The sequence below is a fragment of the Schistocerca serialis genome, chromosome 5 (genome assembly GCF_023864345.2).
Source record: "Schistocerca serialis cubense isolate TAMUIC-IGC-003099 chromosome 5, iqSchSeri2.2, whole genome shotgun sequence".
Lineage (NCBI taxonomy): Eukaryota > Metazoa > Arthropoda > Insecta > Orthoptera > Acrididae > Schistocerca > Schistocerca serialis.
This window is the reverse complement of record NC_064642.1, coordinates 825623606-825650107: the sequence shown is the minus strand read 5'-3', so window position 1 is coordinate 825650107 and position 26502 is coordinate 825623606. Positions and strand designations below refer to the sequence as shown.

General features: G+C 42.0%; 1 protein-coding gene across 1 annotated transcript in view; it reads left to right on the top strand.

Annotated features, from left to right (window-relative positions):
• LOC126482249 (putative odorant receptor 92a) overlaps nucleotides 1–26502 on the top strand; it is a 171153-nt gene that overhangs the window by 104591 nt on the left and 40060 nt on the right. The window contains exon 5 of the mRNA XM_050106229.1: nucleotides 10321–10735. Within this exon, the coding sequence (XP_049962186.1) occupies nucleotides 10321–10735 (415 nt within the window). The remainder of the gene's footprint in view (nucleotides 1–10320; nucleotides 10736–26502) is intronic.

Below are 26502 nucleotides of genomic sequence, written 5' to 3'. Positions count from 1 at the left end.
GTGGAACAGGGAATTGTATCTATGATTTATAGATCTAGAAAAGGCATATGACCGGGTTCCTAGGAGGAAGTTATTGTCTGTTCTACGAGACTATGGAATAGGAGGCAAACTTTTGCAAGCAATTAAAGGTCTTTACATAGATAGGCAGCAGTTAGAGTTGACGGTAAACTGAGTTCAGAGTAGTTTCAGGGGTAAGACAAGGCTGCAACCTGTCTCCACTGTTGTTCAAATTATTTATGGATCATATGTTGAAAACAATAGACTGGCTGGGTGAGATTAAAATACGTGAACACAAAATAAGCAGTCTCGCATATGCGGATGACTTAGTTGTGATGGTACATTCGATTGAAAGTTTGCAAAGTAATATTTCAGAGCTAGATCAGAAATGTAAGGACTATGGTATGAAGATTAGCATCTCCAAAACGAAAGTAATGTCAGTGGGAAAGAGATGTAAACGGATTGAGTGCCAGATACGAGGAAAAAAGTTAGAACAGGTGGACGGTTTCAAGTACATAGGATGCATATTCTCACAGGATGGCAACATAGTGAAAGAACTAGAAGCGAGGTGTAGCAAAGCTAATGCAGTGAGCGCTCAGCTACGATCTACTCTCTTCTGCAAGAAGGAAGTCAGTACCAAGACTAAGTTATCTGTGCACCGTTCAATCTTTCGACCAACTTTGTTGTATGGTAGCGAAAGCTGGGTGGATTGAGCTTACCTTATCAATAAGGTTGAGGTTACGGATATGAAAGTAGCTAGGATGATTGCAGGTACTAGTAGATGGGAACAATGGCAGGAGGGTGTCCACAATGAGGAAATCAAAAAAAAAACTGGGAATGAATTCTATAGATGTAGCAGTCACGGCAAAGAGGCTTAGATGGTGGGGTCATGTTACACGCATGGGAGAAGCAAGGTTACCCAAGAGACTCATGGGTTCAGCAGTAGAGGGTAGGAGGAGTCGGGGCAGACCAAGGAGAAGGTACCTGGATTCGGTTAAGAATGATTTTGAAGTTATAGGTTTAACATCAGAAGAGCCATCAATGTTAGCACTGAATAGGGGATCATGGAGGAATTTTATAAGGGGGACTATGCTCCAGACTGAACGCTGAAAGGCATAATCAGTCTTAAATGATGATGATGTTGATGATCTGCTTCGACCATCATCTGTTATTTTGCTCCCCAAATAGCAAAACTCATTTTCTACTTTAAGCGTCTCATTTCCTAATCTAATACCCTCAGCATCACCCGATTTAATTCGATTACGCTCCATTATCCTCGTTTTGCTTTTGTTAATGTTCATCTTATATCCTCCTTTCAAGACATTGTCGATTCCGTTCAGCTGCTCTTCCAAGTCCTTTGCTGTCTCTGACAGAATTACAATGTCATCGGCCAACCTCAAAGATTTTATTTCTTCTCCATGGATATTTATTCCTACTCCGAATTTTTCTTTTGTTTCCTCTACTGCTTGCTCAATATACAAATTGAATAACATCGGGTATAGTCTACAAAAGCTAGAAACATGGGTTTGCGTTTCCTTAATCTATTTTTTAAGATAAGTCATAGGGTCAGTATTGCCTCACGTATTCCAACATTTCTACGGAATCCAAAGTGATCTTCCCCGAGGTCCTCTTCTACCACTTTTTCCATTCGTCTGTAAAGTATTCGTGTTATTATTTTGCAGCCGTGGTTTATCAAACTGTAATCATTGCGCCATTTTGCGACATTTTCATGCTATGGGGAAGCTGAAAACTAGGTTTGTGGCTGTAGTATGCTCCAAGCTAAAATCACAAAAATCAGTGGGTGGCTATGCGTGCGCCCCTGCTTGCTCGCCATCAATTGGCTCTCGAACAACACCTACCACTCGTACCCTGTATCGTTACTGGTGACGGCAAATGGTGGCTTTTATGCTAACATAAGTACAAGAAATGAACTGTTGAGCAGCAGCCTACCGTACAAAGACCTGCGAGCATCTGCAAAAGATGTGCTGCTGTACTGCTGATCGTTTCCCCGATCACTGCTGACATTAACTGCTGACACCTGAGGCGCCCTGCACACGCGGTCCAAGAACGGTGACCATCAAGACTGCGAGAACTGGCGCCACTCCATGATAACGCCCGCCCGCATTCTGTTGCGCTGGCAAAAAGCGGTAACAGGATTTGGGTTCGTAAGTCATACCGCACCCAACTCAATCATCCGATCTTGCTCCCTCAGATTTTCGCCTTTCCGCCCTCTGTCGAACGACCTTCAAGGAACTTCCATTCCGGATGAAAATGAGCACCGAACAAGACTCGAAGATTTCTTTGCCTCAAAGCCTCGTGATATCGACAGTCGCGTAATCGTAAAGTCATCCCAGCGTTGGCAGACTATTGTAAACACTGAAGGATTATATTACTGATGACTAAATCCAATGTTATGTGAATGTGTTGCGGTCGTTAATAATTCTGCAAGACCTAAAACTATCGACATTACCATCAAATCTGGAGGTTATGCTCGCAGTGTTCTTCGATTTTAACGTTATAGCGCATCATCAGTGCTTGGCACAGGGTAAAACGAACAATAAGGAGCACTATTTACACGTTCAATGCCGTCTTCGTGAAGCAATCCGAAAAAAGTCCGGTAGTGGCGGAGCAATTCATGGTTTTTGCAAGACGATAATGCATCATTTCAGACTTCGTTGCGTGTTCGTTACTGTTTGGTCAAAACAAGATTGTAATGATGCCCTAGCCTCCATAATCGCTCCATGTGGTTTTGAAAGGGTATTCTTTTACAAACACAGATAAGGTTAAAATCGCTTCTGTGAGAGAGCTGAAAGCTGTCCCAAGAAGTCTTAGGCTTTCGAAAAACGCACTGTTATAAGTGTGTAATATGTGATGGGAAATATTTCGATGAGGACATTGTTGTACGTTATAAATAAACCTACTATTGGGTCAATATTCACTACAATAGCGCTGTTGCTTCTAATAACATTGTCTAGGACGCTGTCAACACCAGGACACCGACAAAGTTTTCTATAAATGTTGTTGTTGTCCACCCAAGCTTCATTCATATAAAAGAACTTTCCAACTTCCTGTTTTAACTTCATTACTTTTATCAAATATTTGCATCGCCGATCAGTTGCATAAGTTCTCTTTGTTAGAGACTCTCTTCTACTTACAGGTCTCTTACTGATAAATCCCATTTCACCAATTGTTTCTGCAAAGCATATATCTGCCAAAAAATGGATTTTCTCTTTTATAGCAATAAGTAACATCTCCGCTATTTTTTGGGCTATGTAAAAATCGTCCATCGTTTTCAGAATTACCGGTTTTATAAATCTGCCTAAAAAGATGGGTTTCCTCTCAAAATTGTGAGCGCTGTTTCTTGGTGATTCCACTAAACTTTGTGTTCCGTTTTCGCGTTCCTTTCTCATGCGTCTCATTCTAACAAGACAGACTACTGTATAAACTCCAGTCCCTTGACAGGGAGAGACAATATCAGCCCTCGATTCTTTTTGTGCGAACTCTTTAATAAGCTTTAACTACGCTAGAGGCGACCGAACGCTCTTTACTCCGAAATATTCTTCTTTGTAGAGTGGAAATTTTGTTGTGATGTAGTACGCTTATATGTCACATCTAAAGAACTAAGTACCTCACAAAATACACAAACTAAATTGACTAACTATGGTAAGTAAAATCTCATGAACAGATTTAACGTAAATCACCGCACGCTGCGGTACTCTGCTGAACAGGAAATGGACAGCTCCGTGGATGTGCCTGTACGACCGTTGCCAGGTCCTTCCCCCACAAAAAGCGCTGCCCGCTCATTAGAGTTCACCGACAGACACCGTAAGAGGTTGAGCCCGAACTGCCACTGCCACCCACAGCAAACAGTAGCACCGCGTCACTAGTAAACGCTCTGTGCACTCCACTTTGTTTTGCGTTGTGCATTGCTCGTTGCTTTTTCCTCGTGTTTTGAAATAACTGAGGAGGCAAATCCTGGGCTCTCACGAGACGAGGAGGTATCGCCGATCCCTAAGACCATTGTGTATGTTCTGCTTTCGTAGATGTAAGGAAACGGGGAGAGGGGGGGGGGGGCGTAGCTTGTTGCCCCGGACAGTTCCTCACTCTTTGGGAGCCTACGTACTCGTTTCTTCACGCTTGCGGCCAACTGCCACGACATAGTTTCCACACGGTAACACAGAACATTCAGTATACACTAACGTAATTGCACAAGATTACTTACATCCACAGGGTTACTTACATCCATTTACTAACATCCACTTACGTCCACTAGCCCTTTCTGCAGTGCCTGGGGACTCCTTAAGATTTGAAAGCTAAGGGGACAATGAGGAATAATAGTCTACGTAAGACCGAAATGAGGTTCCAGTCGGACCTGATAACTTGCTTCAATTCTTTCAGCTGGTTTTCGAGGCTAAGGATGCCTCTTTTTGTATCCTCCAAACAAGAGTTTGTGAAACAATGGAGGATGATGTTTGAAAGTGAAATTTAAAACCACACTTTTCCTTTTGCTGTCTTCTATTGCCACGGGAGACCGATCAACAGGTGACTGAGTAGAAGACTTCCATCTGCTCAGACATTTTTCATGGGGCAAGAATATTTTAGAATTATCGGCAACATCTTTCACTAATGTACAACAGTGAAAGTTCTTGTATGCATCGCGCATCCATCGCTTTCTAGACTCATGAATTTCTAGTGACTTTTAGGATCGACACTTCTGCAGCTTTTTTATTTTTTTTAAAGACAGGTGCAACAATCTCCTTTTTTTAACATTTTCAAGATTTTGTTATTAAGCCACTGTTCGTCTTTTCAGTTCTTAATTAAATTAGTGGTGCGATTATACTTCTCCAGAATGTAATTTACACACATCAAAAAAGGTTCTGCATCACCCCGGTTCTCAGAAAATCTGAAGATAGACGTTGACTGTGGATACTGTATCACAGACACAGTTCGTTTGACTGTTCAGAGATGTCACTAAACCTGCTCAAAGACGCAAAAAACATGCATGAGCAGCGCCTATTAGACGGAGGGGGTCCGACAGCCGAAAAGTTCCAGTCATTCCACCAGGAAGGAGGTACACGGCTTGTGTTGTCTGTAGTTCAACCATGCCTAGACAGTCAATACCGCGGTTCGATCGCGTCCGCATTGTTACTTTGTGCCAGGAAGGGCTCTCAACTAGTGAAGTGTCCACGCGTCTCGCAGTGAACCAAAGCGATGTTGTTCGGACATGGAGGAGATACACAGAGACAGGAACTGTCGATCAAATATCTCACTCACGCCGCCCGAAGGCTACTACTGCAGTGGATGACCGCTACCTACGGACTATGGCTCGAAGGAACCCTGACAGCAACGCCACCATGTTGAATAATGCTTTTCGTGCAGCCACAGGATGTCGTGTTACGACTCAAACTGTACGCAATAGGCTGCATGATGCGCAACTTCAGTCCCGACGTCCATGGCGAGGTCCATCTTTGCAACTACGACACCATACAGCGCGGTACAGATGGGTCCAACAACATGCCGAATGGACCGCTCATGATTGGCATCACGTTTTCTTCACCGATGGGTGTCGCATATGCCTTCAACCAGACAATCGTCGGAGACGTGTTTGGAGGCAACACGGTCAGGCTGAACGCCTTAGACGCACTGGCAGCGAGTGCAGCAAGGTGGAGGTTCGCTGCTCTGTTGGAGTGGCATTATGTTGGCTGACGTACGCCGCTTGTGGTCATGGAATGCGCCGTAACAGCTGTACTATATGTGAATGCCATCCTTCGACAGATAGTTCAACCATATCGGCAGCATATTGGCAACGCATTCGTCTTCATGGATGATAATTCACGCCCCCATCGTGCACATCTTGTGAATGACATCCTTCAGGATAACGACATCCCTGGACTACAGTGGCCAGCATGTTCTCCAGACATGAACCCTATGGAACGTGCCTGGGATAGATTCAAAAGGGCTGTTTATGGGCGACGTGACCCACCAAGCACTCTGAGGGGTCTACTCCGAATCGCTGTTGATGAGTGGGACAGTCTGGACCAACAGTGCTTTGATTAGATAATAAATTAGAGGCTACTGGCAAAAGTCTTTGACTATGTGAACCACAGCATTCTCTTAAGTAAATTAGAATGTTATGGTGTCACCGGCAATGCTGCGAAATTGTTTGAGTCTTATCTATCTAACAGGAAACAAAGGATGTAGTTAGAAAATACCTGTGCAGTAAGCAGTCAGTCTTCATCAGACTGGCAATTAATTACATAAGGTGTTCCTCAAGGTTCCATCTTGGGTCCATTGCTTTTTGTTATGTACATTAATAGCCTCTCATTTGTTACTTTTCCAGATGCTAAGTTTGTTTTGCAGATGATACAAACATTGCAACAAGTAGCAAGTCACGTACAGATTTAGAAATAGCTGCTAATCAAATTTTCCTAACATTAATAAGTGATTTAAAGCTAATTCACTCTCATTAAACTGTTGAGAAGACCCACTACATGCAGTTCAGAACTTGTAAGAGATTTCCTTCCAGCATGAGTATAACATATGAAGACATGCAGATTGAAGAGGTAGACAGTGTTAAATTTCTTGGATTACAACTCGATAATAAATTCAGTTGGGAAGGGCATACCACAGAATTGCCTAAACAAGTCTGTATTTGCCGTGAGAATGATGTCATATGTAGGGGATATAAATATAAAAAAAACTTGCGGACTTTACTTGCTCTCATTCAATTATGTCATATGGGATCATATTCAGGGGCAACTCATCAAACCGAGCAAAAGTCTTTATGGTGCAAAAGCGTGTGATCAGAATCATTTGTGGTGTAAATTCAAGAACATCTTGTACAAACGTGTTCAAGGGACTTTGTATTGTAACGACTGCTTCTCATTATATTTATTCCTTAATGAAATTTGTTGCAAGTAATACATCTCTATGTCCAACCAATAGCTCAATACATAGTATCAATACTAGGAATAAGAACAATCTACATAAAGACCTAAAATCATTTACCTTGGTCCAAGAAGGATTCCAATATTCAGGAACACACATTTTCAATAAATTGCCAGCAACCATTAAAAACTTGGTTTCAAATAAAGCACGGTTTAAACAGAATTTGAAAGGCTTTTTGATACGCAACTCCTTCTACTCCGTTGATGAATATCTTAACAGAGGCTTTTAAACCAGCTTAAGTAAAAATATCGCTTAGATTTCAGTTTTGACAACACTTAGTCACAACAGTCGAGATTAGGTATTTTGTGTATGATGAATTTATTAATAGTCCGTAACAGTGTTGCATTCTAACAGCGTGTTAATTCTGTAAATATTAGCTGTTGCAGTTTACTGCACTGTATTAACCTATTTCGACTATCTCCTGACAAATGATCAGGGTAGTATGTATTATATTCAAATGTTTTACGTTTTCATGCTATACTTTCTGACGTATTCCACACCCACGAGAATCGTCTCATTTTTTGGTTCTATGGAACTAAAACTGAATCTAATCTAATCCAATCTAATACGACGACGAATACAGCCATGCATCAATGCTAGAGGATGTGCTACTGGGTCTTAGAGGTATCGGTGTGTACAGCAATCTGAACCACCACCTCTGAAGGTCTCGCTGTACGGTGGTACAACATAAAATGTGTGGTTTTCATGAGCAATAAAAAGGGCGGAAACGATGTTTATGTTGATCTCTGTTCTAATTTTCTGTAAAGGTTGCGGAACTCTCGGAACCAAGGTAATGCAAAACTTTTTTTTTTATTTTTATTTTAAACTTTTGCTACCATTTCTTTACTATCTTCGTACTGCAACTACGTGGTGGGATCGCAACAACAGTTTATTTGCTATTTTAGCATAAAAACTTTGCTAGATTTCCTGATGTATGTGTTAACTATAGCAATCATCGTCGTTATGATGACGTGACTATCCCTAATGCTTGTCTGTATATTGGCACTGTGGTTGGGATTAGGCATGATCGTAGTTGTGTTGTCGGTGTGGTCTTCAGTTGGAAGACTGGTTTCACGCAGCTCTACATGCTACTCTAACCTGTGCAAGCCTCTTCATCTCTGGATGACTACTGCAACCTACATCCTTCTGAATCTGATTACTGTATTCATCTCTTGGTCTCTCACTACGATTTTTACCTCCCCACAACTCCCACCAGTACTGAATTTGTGATCCCTTGAAGTCTCAAAATGCACCCAGTCAACTTCGCTTCATTTAGTCAAGTTGTGCCACAAATGTCCTCCTTCCCCAATTCTATTCAGCACCTACTCACTACTTGCGTAATCTGCCCATCTAATCTTCAGCATTCTTCTGTAGTACCACATTTCAAAAGCTTCTATTCTATTCTTGCGTAAACTGTTTACCGTCCATGTTTCACATCCACATATGCCTACACATCATACAAATACTTTCAGAAAACACTTCCTGTCACATAAATCTATATTCGATGTTAACAAATTTCTCTTCTTCGGAAACGCTTTTCTTGCTATTGCCAGTCTACATTTTATATTCCTCCCTGGTTCAGCCATCATCAGTTATTTTACTGTACAAATACCAGAACTCATGTACTGCTTTAAGTGCCTCGCTTCCTAATCTAATTGCTTCAGCATCATCTGATATAATACGACTCTAGTCCATTATCCTTTTTTTGCTTTTGTTGATGTTAATCTTATATCCTCTTTTCAAGACACTGCCCAACTGCTCTTCCAGGTCCTTTGCTGTCTGTGACAGCATTGCAATGTGTGACGTCCCCTCTCCCCTTTTGTTGTCGCTGTTGATGTTGAGCCGCCACTGCTACAGCTCGATCAGTGGAATGGAGACGCGACGCGCAGTGATGGTTGTCCCCGTCGTATAACGTGGAACAGTACCTGAAAATCTGTAAAGAAAATTGTTCTCCGCGTAATGTATGGAAGTTCCTTTGCGAGTCCGCAGTCTTCTCAGTGATGCGAACTGCTGATTTTAATTGTCTGTTAGGGTTTTATGATGTTTTGCTATGCCCGGTTAGTTAGTTATTGCAGTGTTGAGTGAATCAACCATCACCCGCGTCGTTTCACACCACTGAAGCGAGGAAAAATTCATTTGCAGTTCAGTATCAATAGTTGTTGTTACGTTGCTAGGCAGAATTGTTCACTACGGCACGACGCAAATCCAGAGATAATCTGTAATGCGATCTTGCTTTCGTGCGTCGTGATATTATTTCGGCAAAGCACTCCTTTCAATGCTCAATGTTCATCAAGTCACTCTTTCAATTAAAATGTTCACACTTTATTAATTTTGATTATCAACTATCACACAGTTCAATTAATGATGGAGCCAACACGTGAGATTTCCATTACTGACGAACAATTATTATTGTTCCTTCTTAGCAGTTAGTTCATAATCACCACACCACACGCACGCCGACGGATCAGATCAATCACGATTCTTTTCAGTTCGGTGGTCGTGACAATTACGACAACTTTTACAATCGGCGTGTTTGTATTATCTGCGTGTGATCGTATTAATGTTTCCTACTCCAGGCTAATCAGGTACTGCAGTCTTCGATACTATGTCCATTCTTCGTTGTAACTGTTCACTTTGATGAAGGTTGAGTCCAACAATAATATCTCCAATAATTATGGTTCATTAACTCGTCGTACCCTACCATATCACTTCAGTTCAAGTTCTCAAGTCAGAATACCTGAGAACAAAATCCGCGCATCTCTATCCCACAATGTTACTTTTTTTTTAAAAAAAAAAAAAAGAATCTCGTAACGTTCCGTTTGTAGTACTATAACAAATGGTGCTCTCTCTCGACTTGACAGCAAGCAAGCTAGCAAGCGTCTAACATTTCCATGATCGAGCATTGTAGACGCATTGAATTTCCTTTTCGCCACGTTTGTAACTTTCTTTCACAATAAATGTTATCTCTGACCAACATATTACTTCGGACTTAACTTTCATCGTACTGATTTGCAGTTAATACTAAGATGTTTGATAGCTAATTAAAAATAACCTTACTTTCTTTCGAGCTTTATATATCATGATAGACTCAGTAATTATTGAAATTGGTGTTCATCAAAACTTGAAGGTGTTATATTATTGTCAAAGTTGTCGTATCTGTCGGGATAATACTGTTCCCTTCTTTAAATTATCATCACATTCTTATTTGGGTTTTCGGGTTTATTGCGGTGTTACAAATGTCACCGACAAACGTCAAAGTTTTTATTTGTTGTCCCAGGAGTTTAATTCCTAAGACAATTTTTCTTCCTTACTGCTTATTCAATGTTCACACTGCGATAGTGGTAGGGAGCGGTACACGGTTTGTGACCCCCACAGCGAACGAGACGCTGGACCCGCTGCTGGGCCGCAACCTGGCGATGCTGCTGTGGTGGCCGCGCGGGCAGCCGGTGGGGGCGCCCGCCTACCAGCTGGCCTACGTGGGCGTCTGCTACTGGCTGATGCTGCTCTACCTGTCCACCAGCACGCTCGACACCTTCTACGTCACGCTCATCATCTACCTGTCCTCGCAGCTCAAGGTCCTCAACATCGACTTCCTCTCCATCGCGGAAGGCGCTGACGGCGGCGGCGACGACGATGACGACAGCCTCGTCGAGCAGGGAAGGCCCCTCAGCAGACCGGAGACAGTGCACAAGCTGCCCGTGAAACTTCCAAACGCATACGACAAGACGAAAGCCCAAAGGACCCACGAGAGGCTGTTAGAATGCATCATCTTCCACCAGGAAGTTATAAAGTTGCGTATTACTTGGATATCTGTATCTATACTAATATGTTGTTGTTGTTGTGGTCGTCAGTCCTGAGACTGGTTTGATGCAGCTCTCCATGCTACTCTATCCTGTGCAAGCTTCTTCATCTGCCTGTACCTAGAGCAACCTACATCCTTCTGAATCTGTTTAGTATATTCATCTATTGGTCTCCCTCTATGATTTTTACCCTCTGTACTGCCCACCAATACTAAATTGCTGATCCCTTGATGCCTCAGAATATGTCCTGTCAACCGATCCGTTCTTCTAGTCAAGTTGTGCCACAAATTTCTCTTCTGCCTAATTCCGTTTAATACCTCATTAGATATGCGATCTACCCATCCAATCTTCAGCATCCTTCTGTAGCACCACATTTCGAAAGCTTCTATTCCTTTTTTGTCTAAACTATTTATCGTCCACGTTTCACTTCCATACATGGCAACACTCCATACAAATACATTCAGAAAAGACTTCCTGACACCTAAACCTATACTAGATATTAACATATTTCTCTTCTTCATAAACGCTTTCCTTGCCACTGCCAGTCTACATTTTATATCCTCTCTACTTCGACCATCATCAGGTATTTTGCTCCATAACTCATTTGCTACTTTAAGCGTCTCATTTCCTAATCTAATTCCCTCAGCATCACCCGACTTAATTCGACTACACTCCATTATCCTTGTTTTGGTTTTGTTGATGTTCATCTTATATCCTCTTTTCAAGAGACTATCCTTTCCGTTCAACTGCTCTTCCAAGTCCTTTGCTGTCTCTGACAGAATTACAATGTCATCGGCGCACCTCAAAGTTTTTATTTCTTCTCCATTAATTTTAATACCTACTCCGAATTTTTGTTTCCTTTCCTTCACTGCTTGCTCAATATACAGATTCAATAACATCGGGGAGAGGCTACAACCCTGTCTCACTCCCTTCCCACCCACGGGTTCCCTTTCATACCCACTAAACTCTTATAACTGCCATCTGGTTTCTGTACAAGTTGTAAATAGTATTTCGTTCTCTGTTTGTTACCCCTGCCATCTTCAGAATTTAAAAGAGAGTATTCTAGTAACATTGTCTAAAGCTTTCTCTAAGTCTACAAATGCTAGAAACGTAGGTTTGGTTTTCGTTAATCTTGCTTCTAAGATAAGTCGTAGGGTCAGTATCCAAACTGATCTTCCCCGGGGTCAGCTTCTACTAGTTTTTCCATTCGTCTATAAAGAATTCGCGTTAGTATTTTGCAGCCGTGACGTATTAAGCTGATAGTTCGGTAATTTTCACATCTGTCAACATCTGCGTTCTTTGGGACCTCCCCACCATCGGCAAGGTCCATGGTTCATGGTTGGGGGGGGGGGGGCTATAGTAATAATAAACCTGTTAAACTGTCTTGTCTGTCTTTGAACTCAAAGAATCTCCGAGACTACTATATCAATTTTCATGGGGTTTCCGCAGGTAACTTGAACACAGTTTTGGGCATCAAAATCGGATCACGGAAAAAAATATATTACTGAAACATTTTTGTCTGTCTGTCTAAACACGCTAATCTCCAGAACTACAAGATGGTTACTTCAGCGTAGCTAGTGGTACCTTAAAGGCTATATTTAATCAAAATATAATTACGAAAGAAAAGATATTCATCTGTATATTGTGAAAATGAATGTATGTTCTGTATCTTCTCCGAAACCACTGGACCAATTTCGACCAAACTTCGTACACATCTCAGTTACTGTCGGGAAAGAATCGCTGTAGGGGTAAGAACTACCTACCTACCAAAGAGGTGGGGGGCGAAACAGAAGTGTAGGCTACGACGCACGAATACCCACATTTCATTTATGCAGTATTTGAGAACGAGAGCACTTGCAACAGACTTTATACATAATTTTAAAGCTTCATGAAACTTTATCTCGCTAACACTCGTCCCCTGCCCCCCCCCCCCCCCCAACCCCAACCCCCCGGATTAATGTTGAAAGGAAAGAAGTTCATCGCTTGCTGCATTTTCGCTATTCATATTCGCTTCAGGCATAATATTTTAAATTTATTACTTCTTCATTACTAACTGTATCAGCCACACAATTTGCAGGTACTGTTCAAGTTATCACTGAATGTAGCTACAAATATATGCACGACACGTAGTTCAGGATACAAGGTTACGTTAGGACCGACCCTTGGGCGGGATCACGTGCAGGCTCGGAACAAAGTTGCCACATCCCCCACGGAAGACACGCACAATCTTTCATTTCATTCAACTCGCTCAAACAGGCAAGATATTCACATCATAAATATGGGAATCGCATCAATCTGTTCTGAATGGGATACATTGAGTTTTGATTTTAGTTTTAAATGCGGCATCAAATTATTAATGCTAAATGATGGCAGTTCCTGAAACTGCATTTTCTAACGATGTTACCGAATTTTAGATATAAGGGAAACTTATCTGTTATTGAAGGTAGGTGAGTACGTTATGCTAATGCATCATATTTTCATACGTTCGAAACGAGAACTTTGTAGGAGATCTCTAATGTGAGATAATTTGTGTTACATATGACGCACAATGGGCCGCTCGGGCGTTAGTAACTAGTCGGGCACTCGTTCAGTTTCGACACGAGAAAGAGATCGATGTTGTATTGTAATGAAACTGTTAGTAATTTTTCTTATGCTCCTACTTAATCCTAACAGAGCAAAAAATAAGATTAATCGTGTTTATCACGGTGGGAAAACCTCTAGTGTTCAGAAAGAACAAAAGCGATACCAATAATTGGGCCTCTAATTACAGCAGTCATATTGTAAACAGTAATATTTATTTAGTGTGCTACGTACTAAATTCCTGAGATGAAATTCCTTTGCAATTAGTTGCTATTGAGCCCTTCTTATTAAAATTTCAAAACTTATGACGGTATAATTTTGTAATTAGGTACCTACAGATGTAAACTGTGCAAGCCGAACAAGTAGCTGGACCCGCCAGCGCTCCATTTGAACGGGGATAACCGAGAATCTCAGCTGATATTGCTGCCGTTGCTGTGACGGATTTTTGAAGAGTCAGTATTACTGTCATTGATTTTAGTTAATGAAAGTATCATCTCATCCACTGAATTTTCCAAAAGAGTTTCATTCTGCCACTCTCTTTCCATGACACTTTGAGTATGTTGGACGGCTTTCTTCCAGTCTTCAGAAGTTACGTTCCTGACAGCTTCTCTTGGGAATGCTTCAGCTGCAGACAGCATAAATTTATTATTATTCGTGGAAAAGTAATCTTTAATTTGGGCCCATATTAACTCTGTTGAGTTGAAATGACAGTGGTAAGGTGGTATCCTAAACACTGAACACATTTTTTTTTTTTTTTTTTTTTTGTTGTCACTTCGGGGATTTCGTATAGAGGGAACTGGGACTTATGAAGAGAGATTTTTTTCATAAGCTCTACCTTTTTATGGTCATTACTTACACTGAAGTTATGACGATGAAGCCTTTGAGTCCTCCTTTCGGTTTTGCCATGCTAGGTGCCTTGTCAACAACAGCTCAATGGTAAGGAGCATTATCGAATACAACTGTTGACTGTTTCCCAAGATTTGGTATTACTGAATCTTCGAACAATTTTGTAAACGTAACATGATCATTTCTTCACGACAATTTCCTGTTTTCTTTGATTTAAGAAGCATGAGTCTGTTTGGGAGAAAACCTTGCGAGGTGCCTGCATGAAGAAGGCGTTGCCTTTGTTCCTTTGTCTGTGTCGTCTGTCCAGCCCTGCTTGACAACGTCACCAGACTTGACCAACGTTTCGTCAAGCCACACCACTTCGTCGGTATTTATGCTACGCATGTAACTTGAAAATCAGCAGCGCCGTGCAGCTATCTCGACCCTCCTCATCAACAGCTCAAGGCCACAGAAATGTCCTTAGTGAAAGCCAAGGCTGTGGAAAACTGTGGACAAGGATATGCGACTGCCTTGAAGAAGCCCTGTTTCTTTAAGTGTGACCAGTAATTTTCTGAGCGCCGGATGTTCCTATGCGACAATAATCATAAAAATGACGACGAATCGCTTCCTCTGCAGACCAATAGATATTGGTAATTCGCCTATCCAGACGAAAATTTTTGCCAGTGCTGTTAATTTTCGATGGTCCTAGAGCATTTTGTTTTTTCTTTGTCGATTCCTCACAACAGTGTTTTTGTTTATATTCAAAGCTGTAGCTGTTCTATCACTTAGCTAACGGAGAGAAGCAGACCACCATTAACTTTTTCATTCTCGAAGTAGGGGCGTAAACCACTTCTCTTGACTGCCAAGAGAACGACCTTACCACTGACGTCGAACCACACAATGAATAACGGAAACAACGAATAACGGTAACTGCAAATAACGGTAACAACGAATACAGTAACAACGAACAAAAAAAAAAAAAAATACCTTCTACAATCATAAAATCGTACGCACAAAAAGTTCGATAAAATTTTGTAAGGAGATAGTTCGAATGCTGGAGGAGAACATAGGCTACTTTAGAAAGTGTTTAGTACAAGATAATATTTCAAACTTCCTGGCAGATTGAAACTCTGTCCAGACCGAGACTCGAACTCGGGAGACTCGAACTCGGTCCCGAGTTCGAGTCTCGGTCCGGCACACAGTTTTAATCTGCCAGGAAGTTTCATATCAGCGCACACTCCGCTGCAGAGTGAAAATCTCATTCTGGCTAAGATAATAATTGATTTGAAGAATATTATGCGAATCAGGAAAAATATTGAGTCTTTTTTAAAAAAAGCTGTTAGCTCTTTGTCTTTTGAGCTCCATCACACTTGTGAAAATGCTTTTCTTACTTGATAAGTTCTGCTTGATGCAATTCAAAGTAATGAATATAATTCTTACACGATCTTCAATGTTTTTCTTCCGTAATTCCACATTTTTTACGCATAATGTGCCCGTTGGATAATGTATAGCTACTATGCACACTATCCAGTATTTGATAGCGAGAGAACGTAGTGACTTGCAAAAAACTTTACACAGAGTTTCAACATTTACCTCTAAGAACCGCCACAAAGTTATGAAAGGAAAAAGGCTTATCGGGAATTAAATTTTCACTCTATGGTAGAGTGTGCACGGATATGAGACTTCCCTGCACATTAAAACCGAACTATGCACCCGAGTTTCAGTTCGGCACACAGTTTCGATCTGCCAGGCGTTTCAAGAAAATTTATCGCTTACTACGGTTTTGCTCCCCCCTCCCCCCCCCCCCCTGAAACCATGGACCTTGCCGTTGGTGGGGAGGCTTGCGCGCCTCAGCGATACAGATAGCCGTACCGTAGGTGCAACCACAACGGAGGGGTATCTGTTGAGAGGCCAGACAAACGTGTGCTTCCTGAAGAGGGGCAGCAGCCTTTTCAGTAGTTGCAAGGGCAACAGTCTGGATGATTGACTGATCTGGTCCTATAACACTCACAAAAACGGCCTTGCTGTTTTGGTACTGCGAACGGCTGAAAGCAAAGGGAAACTACAGCCGTAATTTTTACCGGGGGCATGCAGCTTTACTGTATGGTTAAATGATGATGGCGTCCTCTTGGGTAAAATATTCCAGAGGTAAAATAGTCCCCCATTCGGATCTCCGGGCGGCGACTACTCAAGAGGATGTAGTTATCAGGAGAAAGAAAACTGGCGTTCTACGGATCGGAGCGTGGAATGTCAGATCCCTTAATCGGGCAGGTAGGTTAGAAAATTTAAAAAGGGAAATGGACAGGTTCAAGTTAGAATTAGTGAAGTCCGGTGGCAGGAGGAACAAGACTTCTGGTCAGGTGACTACAGGGTTATAAACACAACATCAAATAGGGGTAATGCAGGAGTAGGTTTAATAATGATTAGGAAAATACGAATGCGCGTAAGTTACTACAAACAGCATAGTGAACGCATTATTTTGGCCAAGATAGACACGAAGCCCACGCCTACCACAGTAGTATAAGTTTATACGCCAACTAGCTTTGCAGATAACGAAGAAATTGAAGAAATGTATGATGAAATACAAAAAAAAAATTATTCAGATAGTGAAGGGAGACGAAAATTTAGTAGTCATGGGTGACTGGAATTCGTCAGTAGGAAAAGGGAGAGGAGGAAACGTAGTAGCCCAATATGGATTGGGGGTAAGAAACGAAAGAGGAAGCCGCCTGGTAGAATTTTGCGCAAAGCACAACTTAATCATAGCTAACACTTGGTTCAAGAATCATAAAAGAAGACTGTATACATGGAAGAAGCTTGGAGATACTGACAGGTTTCAGATAGATTATATAATGGTAAGACAGAGATTTAGGAACCAGGTTTTAAATTGTAAGACATTTCCAGGGGCAGATGTGAATATATTGGTCATGAACTGTAGATTAAAACTGAAGAAGCTGCGAAAAGGTGGGAATTTAAGGAGATGGGACCTGGATAAACTGAAAGAACCAGAGGTTGTACAGAGTTTCAGGGAGAGCATAAAGGACAATTGACAAGAATGGGGGAAAGAAATACAGTAGAAGAAGAATGGGTAGCTTTGAGGGATGAAGTAGTGAGGGCAGCAGAGGATCAAGTAGGAAAAAAGACGAAGACTAGTAGAAATCCTTGTGTAACAGAAGAAAAATTGAATTTAATCGATGAAAGGAGAAAATATAAAAATGCAGCAAGTGAAGGAGGCAAAAAGGAATACAAACGTCTCAAAAACGAGATCGACAGGAAGTGCAAAATGGCTAAGCAGCGATGGCTAGAGGACAAATGTAAGGATTTAGAGGCTTATCTCACTAGGGGTGAGATAGATACTGCCTACAGGAAAATTAAAGAGACCTTTGGAGAAAAGAGAACCATTTGTACGAATATCAAGAGCTCAGATGGAAACCCAGTTCTAAGCAAAGAAGGGAAAGCAGAAAGGCGGAAGGACTATATGGAGGGTCTATACAAGGGCGATGTACTTGAGGACAATATTTTGGAAATGGAAGAGGATGTAGATGAAGATGAAATGGGAGATTTGATGCTGCGTGAAGAGTTCGACAGAGCACTGAAAGACCTGAGTCGAAACAAAGCCCCGGGAGTAGACAACATTCCATTAGAACTGCTGACAGCCTTGGGAGCGCCAGTTCTGACAAAACCCTACCATCTGGTGAGCAAGATGTATGAGACAGGCGAAATACCCTCAGACTTCAAGAAGAATATAATAATTCCAATTTCAAAGAAAGCAGTTGTTGAAAAATGTGAAAATTACCGAACTATCAGTTTAATAAGTCACGGCTACAAAATACTAACGCGAATTCTTTACAGACGAATGGAAAAACTGGTAGAAGCGGACCTCGGGGAAGATCAGTTTGGATTCCGTAAAAATATCAGAACACGTGAGGCAATACTGACACTACGACTTATATTAGAAGCTAGATTAAGGAAAGGGAAACCTACGCTTCTAGCATTTGTAGACTTAGAGAAAGCTTTTGACAATGTTGACTGGAATACTCTGTTTGAAATTATGATGGTGGCAGGGGTAAAATAAAGGGAGCGAAAGGCTATTTACAATTTGTACAGAAAGCAGATGGCAGTTATAAGAGTCGAGGGGCATGAAAGGGAACCATCGGCTGGGAAGGGAGTGAGACAGGGTTGTAGCCTCTCCCCGATGTTATTCAATCTGTATATTCAGCAAGCAGTGAAGGAAACAAAAGAAAAATTCGGAGTAGGTATTAAAATCCACGGAGAAGATATAAAAACTTTGAGGTTCGCCGATGACATTGTAGTTCTGTTAGAGACAGCAAAGGACTTGGAAGAGCAGTTGAACGGAATGGATAGTGTTTTGAAAGGAGGATATAAGATAAACATCAACAAAAGCAAAACGAGGATAATGGAATGTAGTCGAATTAACCTGGTGATGCTGAGGGAATTAGATTAGGAAATGAGACGCTTAAAGTAGTAAATGAGTTATGGAGCAAAATACCTGATGATGGTCGAAGTAGAGAGGATATAAAATGTAGACTGGCAATGGCAAGGAAAGCGTTTCTGAAGAAGAGAAATTTGTTAACATCGAGTATAGATTTAAGTGTCAGGAAGACGTTTCTGAAAGTATTTGTATGGAGTGTAGCCTTGTATGGAAGTGAAACATGGACGATAAATGGTTTAGACAAGAAGAGAACAGAATCTTTCGAAATGTGGTGCTACAGAAGAATGCTGAAGATTAGATGGGTAGATCACATAACTAATGAGGAAGTGTTGAATAGAATTGGGGAGAAAAGGAGTTTGTGACACAACTTGACTAGAAGAGGGGATCGGTTGGTAGGACATGTTCTGAGGCATCGAGGGATCACCAATTTAGTATTGGAGGGAAGTGTGGAGGGTAAAAATCGTAGAGAGAGACCAAGAGACGAATACACTAAGCAGATTCAGAACGATGTAGGTTGCAGTAGGTACTGGGAGATGGAGAACCTTGCACAGGATAGAGTAGCATGGAGAGCTGCACCAAACCAGTCTCAGGACTGTAGACCACAACAACAACAACAACAACAACGGTTTTGCTGTTCATACAGTAGAATTGTAGCATTAAGCATGGCATCATGATGTTTACATTTATTGCTTCTTTGCTACTAACTCTTTTCGCAACACATTTACGATGCAGTATCCACAATCGCTGCTGAAAGTACATACTAAATTATATCATTGTACGAGAGACAGGGGAAGAAAATTGATTGAAGGAGGAGACACACAGAGAGAGGGGCAGGGGTTTATGGACAGAGGGCGGGGGTGGGGGGGTGGAGGACAGAGACTGGGGGGATGGGAGGAGAAGGAACTGGGTTAGTGAGGGGGGCAGACAAAGGGGGACGGAGGAGATGGACTAGCAGAACTGAAGTAAATGCATATCTATCAGAGCTACACTCGGTGCACAGGTAGTATACAATTTGTGTCTAGCTCATCGATCGTCATCATCAATCATCATCGTTGTCGTCATCATTATTACTTATTCACCATAGCTCATTTACCGTAGCTACTGCAAACACGTATTAAAATGGCTTGCTACATTCTTCGTTTGAGTATGCATCACGGATGAGGCAAGCATTGTGCCATGTGCCTAGCAGTGTGTTTGTCCGCTTTTGCAGCGCCTCTGTGTGTCCTGGAACGACGAGTCTTTGGTAAGTTTCCGGAGGAATGTGGCACCAGGTGTCTATGCTAGGCTAACTGAATGGCCGCTCCATCTACGCGAATTCACCGTCTCGCTGCTCAAAGCCCTGTAGCACGATTCTGGCCTTGTAACACGGACAGTTATCCAAATGGAAAATTCCATCACAGTCGGGGGAGACATCAGTTATGAGGGTTGCAGGTGGCCCGCTAGGAATTTACGAAGACCACAGCTGACGTACTGTCTCCGATTTCCACCACCGGTCTCACGGAAGCCCAGTTAATGTTCCCCAGATTTGATACTATTCCGTTGATACTGTTTCCGTGGCATGGTTCATGATTCGAGCAACCGTTCGCCTTGATGACGGCTTATCGGAATACGACCACCTGCGTGTTGTTCCTGGCGCCAGATAATACTGAAAATGTCGCGGGCCGCGCAGGAGCTGCAACTCAGGTGGCCTTTGTAGGCGACTTTATGGCGCTCTTAACTCTTGACTGGTTACCGCTACTGCACTGTGGAGACTGTTTAATGAAAAGTTGAAGGAACTAACATTCGGCCACGTGTCTTACAAGCAAATTCGCAGCTGATACGTTTCGTCTCTCTTCTCACTTAGCTTGTAAAGTTTGAGACTGCCTCACTTTACTTGACACCTAAAGGATCTGTATCTGAACCTTCACAAAAGATCTCGTAAACTCTTATGATTAAAGCACCACACACCTGTCTATTTTAACCAAACCCTTGGCCAACTGTCTCTATCCTGAACTAATGTTTCTCTGATATTACCTGGCAGATACCTTCTATCTCTAAGAAAGATTGAGTGAGATCTCAGATACGCAACAAAAGCACACTTCAATTACAAACAAAATAAATATATATGAGACATGTAAAAAAATAAAATATCCATAAATTTTACTTAGCAGGAGCTACTGTAACAATAAATATGTGTTACTGTTTGCTACTGAAGATGGACATACGGGTAGGCTGTGCAACTTTGTTATATGAAAATGTCTGTCACAAAACTAGAAGATTTGAAGCATTTTGTCTTAATGTTGTTAAGACTTTAGATCTGTTAGAATTCAGAATGTCCTTGGTGTGAAACCTTAATTATTAAGCAGTGGAATGGACGAACAAATTAATCGTCTCTGATTGGAATAAAGTTGAGATCAACAGTGAGGAATGAGTGCTGACCTGTCTTGAACTGTCGCATCTGTAAAAAGTTCGACTTCAAGTACTTGTTAACTGGTTATAAATGCCTGTGATGCTTCACGAGCACTACCTATAATAATGTGAGATCACAGTATCAATCGAATAGCATTGTTCAATCTTTATCCCCAGTGTTTTCAAAATATCGTTATTTAAATTACGTCGTCCCTATTACCACGAATTAACAAAGTAATAGAGAACTAGTGTCCTCAACACAGGTCATGTGACAACTACAAAAAGTTGTGACATTGAAATACCTCTTAAAAGCACAAATGTTATTTTAATTTGATGTGTTACTGAAGGACAACTGATTAAAAGTAAATTGAAAACTGACTGAAACCAATGTAACATACTTTAAAAATCCAGAATGAGATTTTCACTCTGCAGCGGAGTGTGTGCTGATATGAAACTTCCTGGCAGATTAAAACTGTGTGCCGGGCCGAGACTCGAACTCGGGAACTTTGCCTTTCGCGGGCAAGTGCTCTACCAACTGAGCTACCCAAGCACGACTCACGCCCCGTCCTCACAGCTTTACTTCTGCCAATACCTCGTCTCCTACCTTCCAAACTTTGCAGAAGCTCTCCTGTGAACCTACAGAACTAGCACTCCTGAAAGAAGGGACTTGCCCGCGAAAGGCAAAGGTCCCGAGTTCGAGTCTCGGTCCGGCATAAGAGTGTGTTTGCATCGATGCCCTGCGGCAACGAAATGCAGATGGCAGAGATGTACGTTCGGCAGCTCCATACCTGAGGCGACTGCTGTAAGATCTCTGGTGCTGACGCTCTGCTGTCTCGCCGGTCAACGGTCCTTGAGAATACACCATAAGTAAACCTCACTGGTCAAAGTGCAGATCGGGACAAGACCAACCGAACGAATTTAATTACAACAATGCAGATTTCCAGAAACGACAGTGGACGGCCGCCGACAATCAACATCGAAGCGCAGTCCAAAAATGTTCAAATGCGTGTGAAATCTAATGGGACTTAACTGCTAAGGTCATCAGTCCCTAAGCTTACACACTGCTTAACCTAAATCATCCTAAGGACAAACACACACACCCATGTCCGAGGGCGGACTCGAACCTCCGCCGGGACCAGCCGCACAGTCCATGACTGCAGCGCATCAGACCGCTCGGCTAATCCCGCGCGGCGAGCGCAGTCCAACCGCTTATTTTTCACATCACCAAAGTTAAACCTTTCAGGAGCTGTGTCCTCCCACAGATGCCATACAGTTTTGAGCATACCAGACCAGACCACAGACAGTTCACTGCCAGTCTTTTTCAGTCGTTCAGCTTCACTCGTAGTCGCAACGCAACGTAGCTCATCATCGCTACTCAACTGTTTTCTCGTAACATTATTCACAGATATTAATTTTCCAACGGACACAAGCTGCTAAAATTACAACGAACTGACATACATACATACATGTAAATACGGTTATACAATAAATAACTTTACCGATTGGGCGTAACACGTTAGACTGAATATGTGCACACAAAGTCTTTACAATACAAGATGAGCAACGTTAAAAGAAGCAACAGAAAAAAGGAACAAATTAAAAAGAAGACACAATTTGATTTCATTAATGTCTTATACAGAACCCTAAACGATTGTTGTAGCAAATGTACATACAGTAAGTAATATAGGTCACACAAACAGTAGCTAGCTTCATACACCACAAGTGCGCGACTCGACATGCTCTCCACCATTGTGGAACGTTGTAAACGTAATCGTTCACACCCATCACAACTAAATTTTCAGAATTTCTTTGTAAAGTTAAGATCCATTTCGATGTTTACGTTCTCCATAACACAGTAAAACATACAACATAGTAAAAGAGACAGGTACCGTAAAGGGACTAACCTCTTTAAACACAAGAGATTGAGGTGTGCGCACGTCGCCTACGACCTGGAGCTATTAAGCGTGTGCGAGTGAGCAAGGAAATAATTGTTCCATTACAGTAGGGTGAATGTTCTTTAGCTTGTATCATTGTCCTACCACCCCCCCCCCCCCCCACCCCCCATGCGTGTCTCAACGATACAGATAGCCGTACCGTAGATGCAACCACAATGGAGGGGTATCTGTTAAGGGGCCAGACAAACGTGTGGTTCCTGAAGAGGGGCAGCAGCCTTTTCAGCAGTTGCAGTAGCAACAGTCTGGATGATTCACTAATCTGGCCCTGTAACACTCACAAAAACGGCCTTGCTGTTTTGGTACTGCGAACGGCTGAAAACAAGAGGAAACTACAGCCGTAATTTTTCCCGGGGGCATGCAGCTTTACTGTATGGTTAAGTGATGATGGCGTCCTCTTGGGTAAAACATTCCAGAGATAAAATAGTCCCCCATTCGGATCTCCGGGCGGCGACTACTCAAGAGGATGTAGTTATCAGGAGAAAGAAAACTGGCGTTCTACGGATCGGAGCGTGGAATGTCAGATCCCTTAATCGGGCAGGTAGGTTAGAAAATTTAAAAAGGGAAATGGACAGGTTACAGTTAGATATAGTGGGAGTTAGTTAAGTTCGGTGGCAGGTAGAACAAGACTTCTGGTCAGGTGACTACAGGGTTATAAACACAACATCAAATAGGGGTAATGCAGAAGTAGGTTTAATAATGAATAGGAAAATAGGAATGCGGGTAAGTTACTACAAACAGCATAGTGAACGCATTATTGTGGCCAAGATAGACACGAAGCCCACGCCTACCACAGTTGTACAAGTTTATATGCCAACTAGCTCTCCAAATGACGAAGAAATTGAAGAAATGTATGATGAAATAAAAGAAATTTTTCAGATAGTGAAGCGAGATGAAAATTTAGTAGTCATGGGTGACTGGAATTCGACAGTAGGAAAAGGAAGAGAAGGATACGTAGTAGGTGAATATGGATTGGAGCTAAGAAATGAAAGAGGAAGCCGCCTGGTAGAATTTTGCGCAGTGTATAACTTAATCATAGCTAACACTTGGTTCAAGAACCATGAAAGAAGGTTGTATGAATGGAAGAACCCAGGAGATACTGACAGGTTTCAGATAGATTATATAATGGTAAGACAGAGATTTAGGAACCAGGTTTTAAATTGTAAGACATTTCCAGGGGCAGATCTGGACTCTGACCACAATTGGTTATGAACTGTAGATTAAAACTGAAGAAACAGCAAAAGGGTGGAAATTTAAGGAGATGGGACCTGGATAAACTGAAATAACCAGAGGTTGTACAGAGTTTCAGGGAGAGCATAAGGGAACAACTGACAGGAATGGGGGGAAGAAATACAGTAGAAGAAGAATGGGTAGCTTTGAGGGATGAAGTAGTGAAGGCAGCAGAGATTCAAGTAGGTAAAAAGACGAAAGCTAGTAGAAATCCTTGGGTAACAGAAGAGACACTGAATTTAATTGAAGAAAGGAGAAAATACAAAAATGAAGCAAGTGAAGAAGGCAAAAAGGAATACAAACGTCTCGAAAATGAGATCGACAGGAAGTGCAAAATGACTAAGCAGCGATGGCTAGAGAACAAATGTAAGGATGCAGAGCCTTATCTCATGAGGAGTAAGACAGATACTGCCTACAGCAAAATTAAAGAGACCTTTGGAGAGAAGAGAACCACTTGCATGAATATCAAGAGCTCAGATGGAAACCCAGTTCTACGCAAAGAAGGGAAAGCAGAAAGTTAGATGGATTATATAGAGGGTCTCTACAGGGGCGATGTTCTTGAGAACAATATTATGGAAATGGAAGAGGAGGTAGATGAAGATGAAATGGGAGATATGATATTGCGTGAAGAGTTTGACAGAGCACTGAAAGACCTAAGTCGAAACAAGGCCCCAGGAGTAGACAACATTCCATTAGAACTACTGACAGCCTTCGGAGAGCCAGTCCTGACAAAACTGTAGCATCTGGTGAGCAAGATGTATGAGACAGGTGAAATTCCCTCAGACTTCAAGATGAATATAATTATTCCAATCTCAAAGGAAGCAGGTGTTGACAGATGTGAAAATTACCGAACTATCAGTTTAATAAGACACAGCTGCAAAGTACTAACGCGAATTCTTTACAGACGAATGGAATAACTGGTAGAAGCCTACCTCGGGGAATATCGGTTTGGCCGGCCGAAGTGGCCGCGAGGTTCTGGCGCTGCAGTCTGGAACCGCGAGACCGCTACGGTCGCAGGTTCGAATCCTGCGTCGGGCATGGATGTGTGTGATGTCCTTAGGTTAGTTAGGTTTAACTAGTTCTAAGTTCTAGGGGACTAATGACCTCAGCAGTTGAGTCCCATAGTGCTCAGAGCCAATATCGGTTTGGATTCAGTAGAAATATTGGAACACGTGAGGCAATACTGACCCTACGACTTATCATAAAAGAAAGATTAAGGAAAGGCAAACCTACGTTTCTAGCATTTTTAGACTTAGAGAAAGCTTTTGTCAATGTTGACTGGAATACTGTCTTTCAAATTCTGAAGGTGGCAGGGGTAAAATACAAGGAGCGAAAGGCTATTTACAATATGTACAGAAAAAATGGTTCAAATGGCTCTGAGCACTATGGGACTGAACTACTGTGGTCATCAGTCCCCTAGAACTTAGAACTACTTAAACCTAACTAACCTATGGACATCACACACATCCATGCCCGAGGCAGGATTCGAACCTGCGACCGTAGCAGTCGCGCGGTTCCGGACTGCGCGCCTAGAACCGCTAGACCACCGCGGCCGGCAATATGTACAGAAACCAGATGGCAGTTATAAGAGTCGAAGGGTACGAAAGGGAAGCAGTGGTTGGGAAGGGATTGAGAGAGGGTTGTAGCCTCTCCCCGATGCTACACAATCTGTATATTGAGCAAGCAGTAAAGGAAACAAAAGAAAAGTTCGGAGTAGGTATTAAAATCCATGAAGAAGAAATAAAAACTTTGAGGTCGCCGATGACATTGTAATTCTGTCAGAGACAGCAAAGGACTTGGAAGAGCAGTTGAACGGAATGGGCAGTGTCTTGAAAGGAGGGTATAAGATGAGCATCAACAAAAGCAAAACGAGGATAATGGAATGTAGTCGAATTAAGTCGGGTGATGCTGCGGGAATTAGATTAGGAAATGAGACACTTAAAGTAGTAAAGCAGGTTTGCTATTTGGTGAGCAAAATAACTTATGATGGTCGAAGTAGAGAGGATATAAAATGTAGACTGGCAATGGCAAGGAAAGCGTTTCTGAAGAAGAGAAATTTGTTAACATCGAGAATTGATTTAAGTGTCAGGAAGTCGTTTCTGAAAGTATTTGTATGAAGTGTAGCCATGTATGGAAGTGAAACATGGACGATAAATAGTTTAGACAAGAAGAGAATAGAAGCTTTCGAAATGTGGTGCTACAGAAGAATGCTGAAGATTAGATGGGTAGATCACATAACTAATGAGGAGGTATTGAATAGAACTGGGGAGAAGAGGAGTTTGTGGCACAACTTGACTAGAAGAGGGAATCGGTTGGTAGGACATGTTCTGAG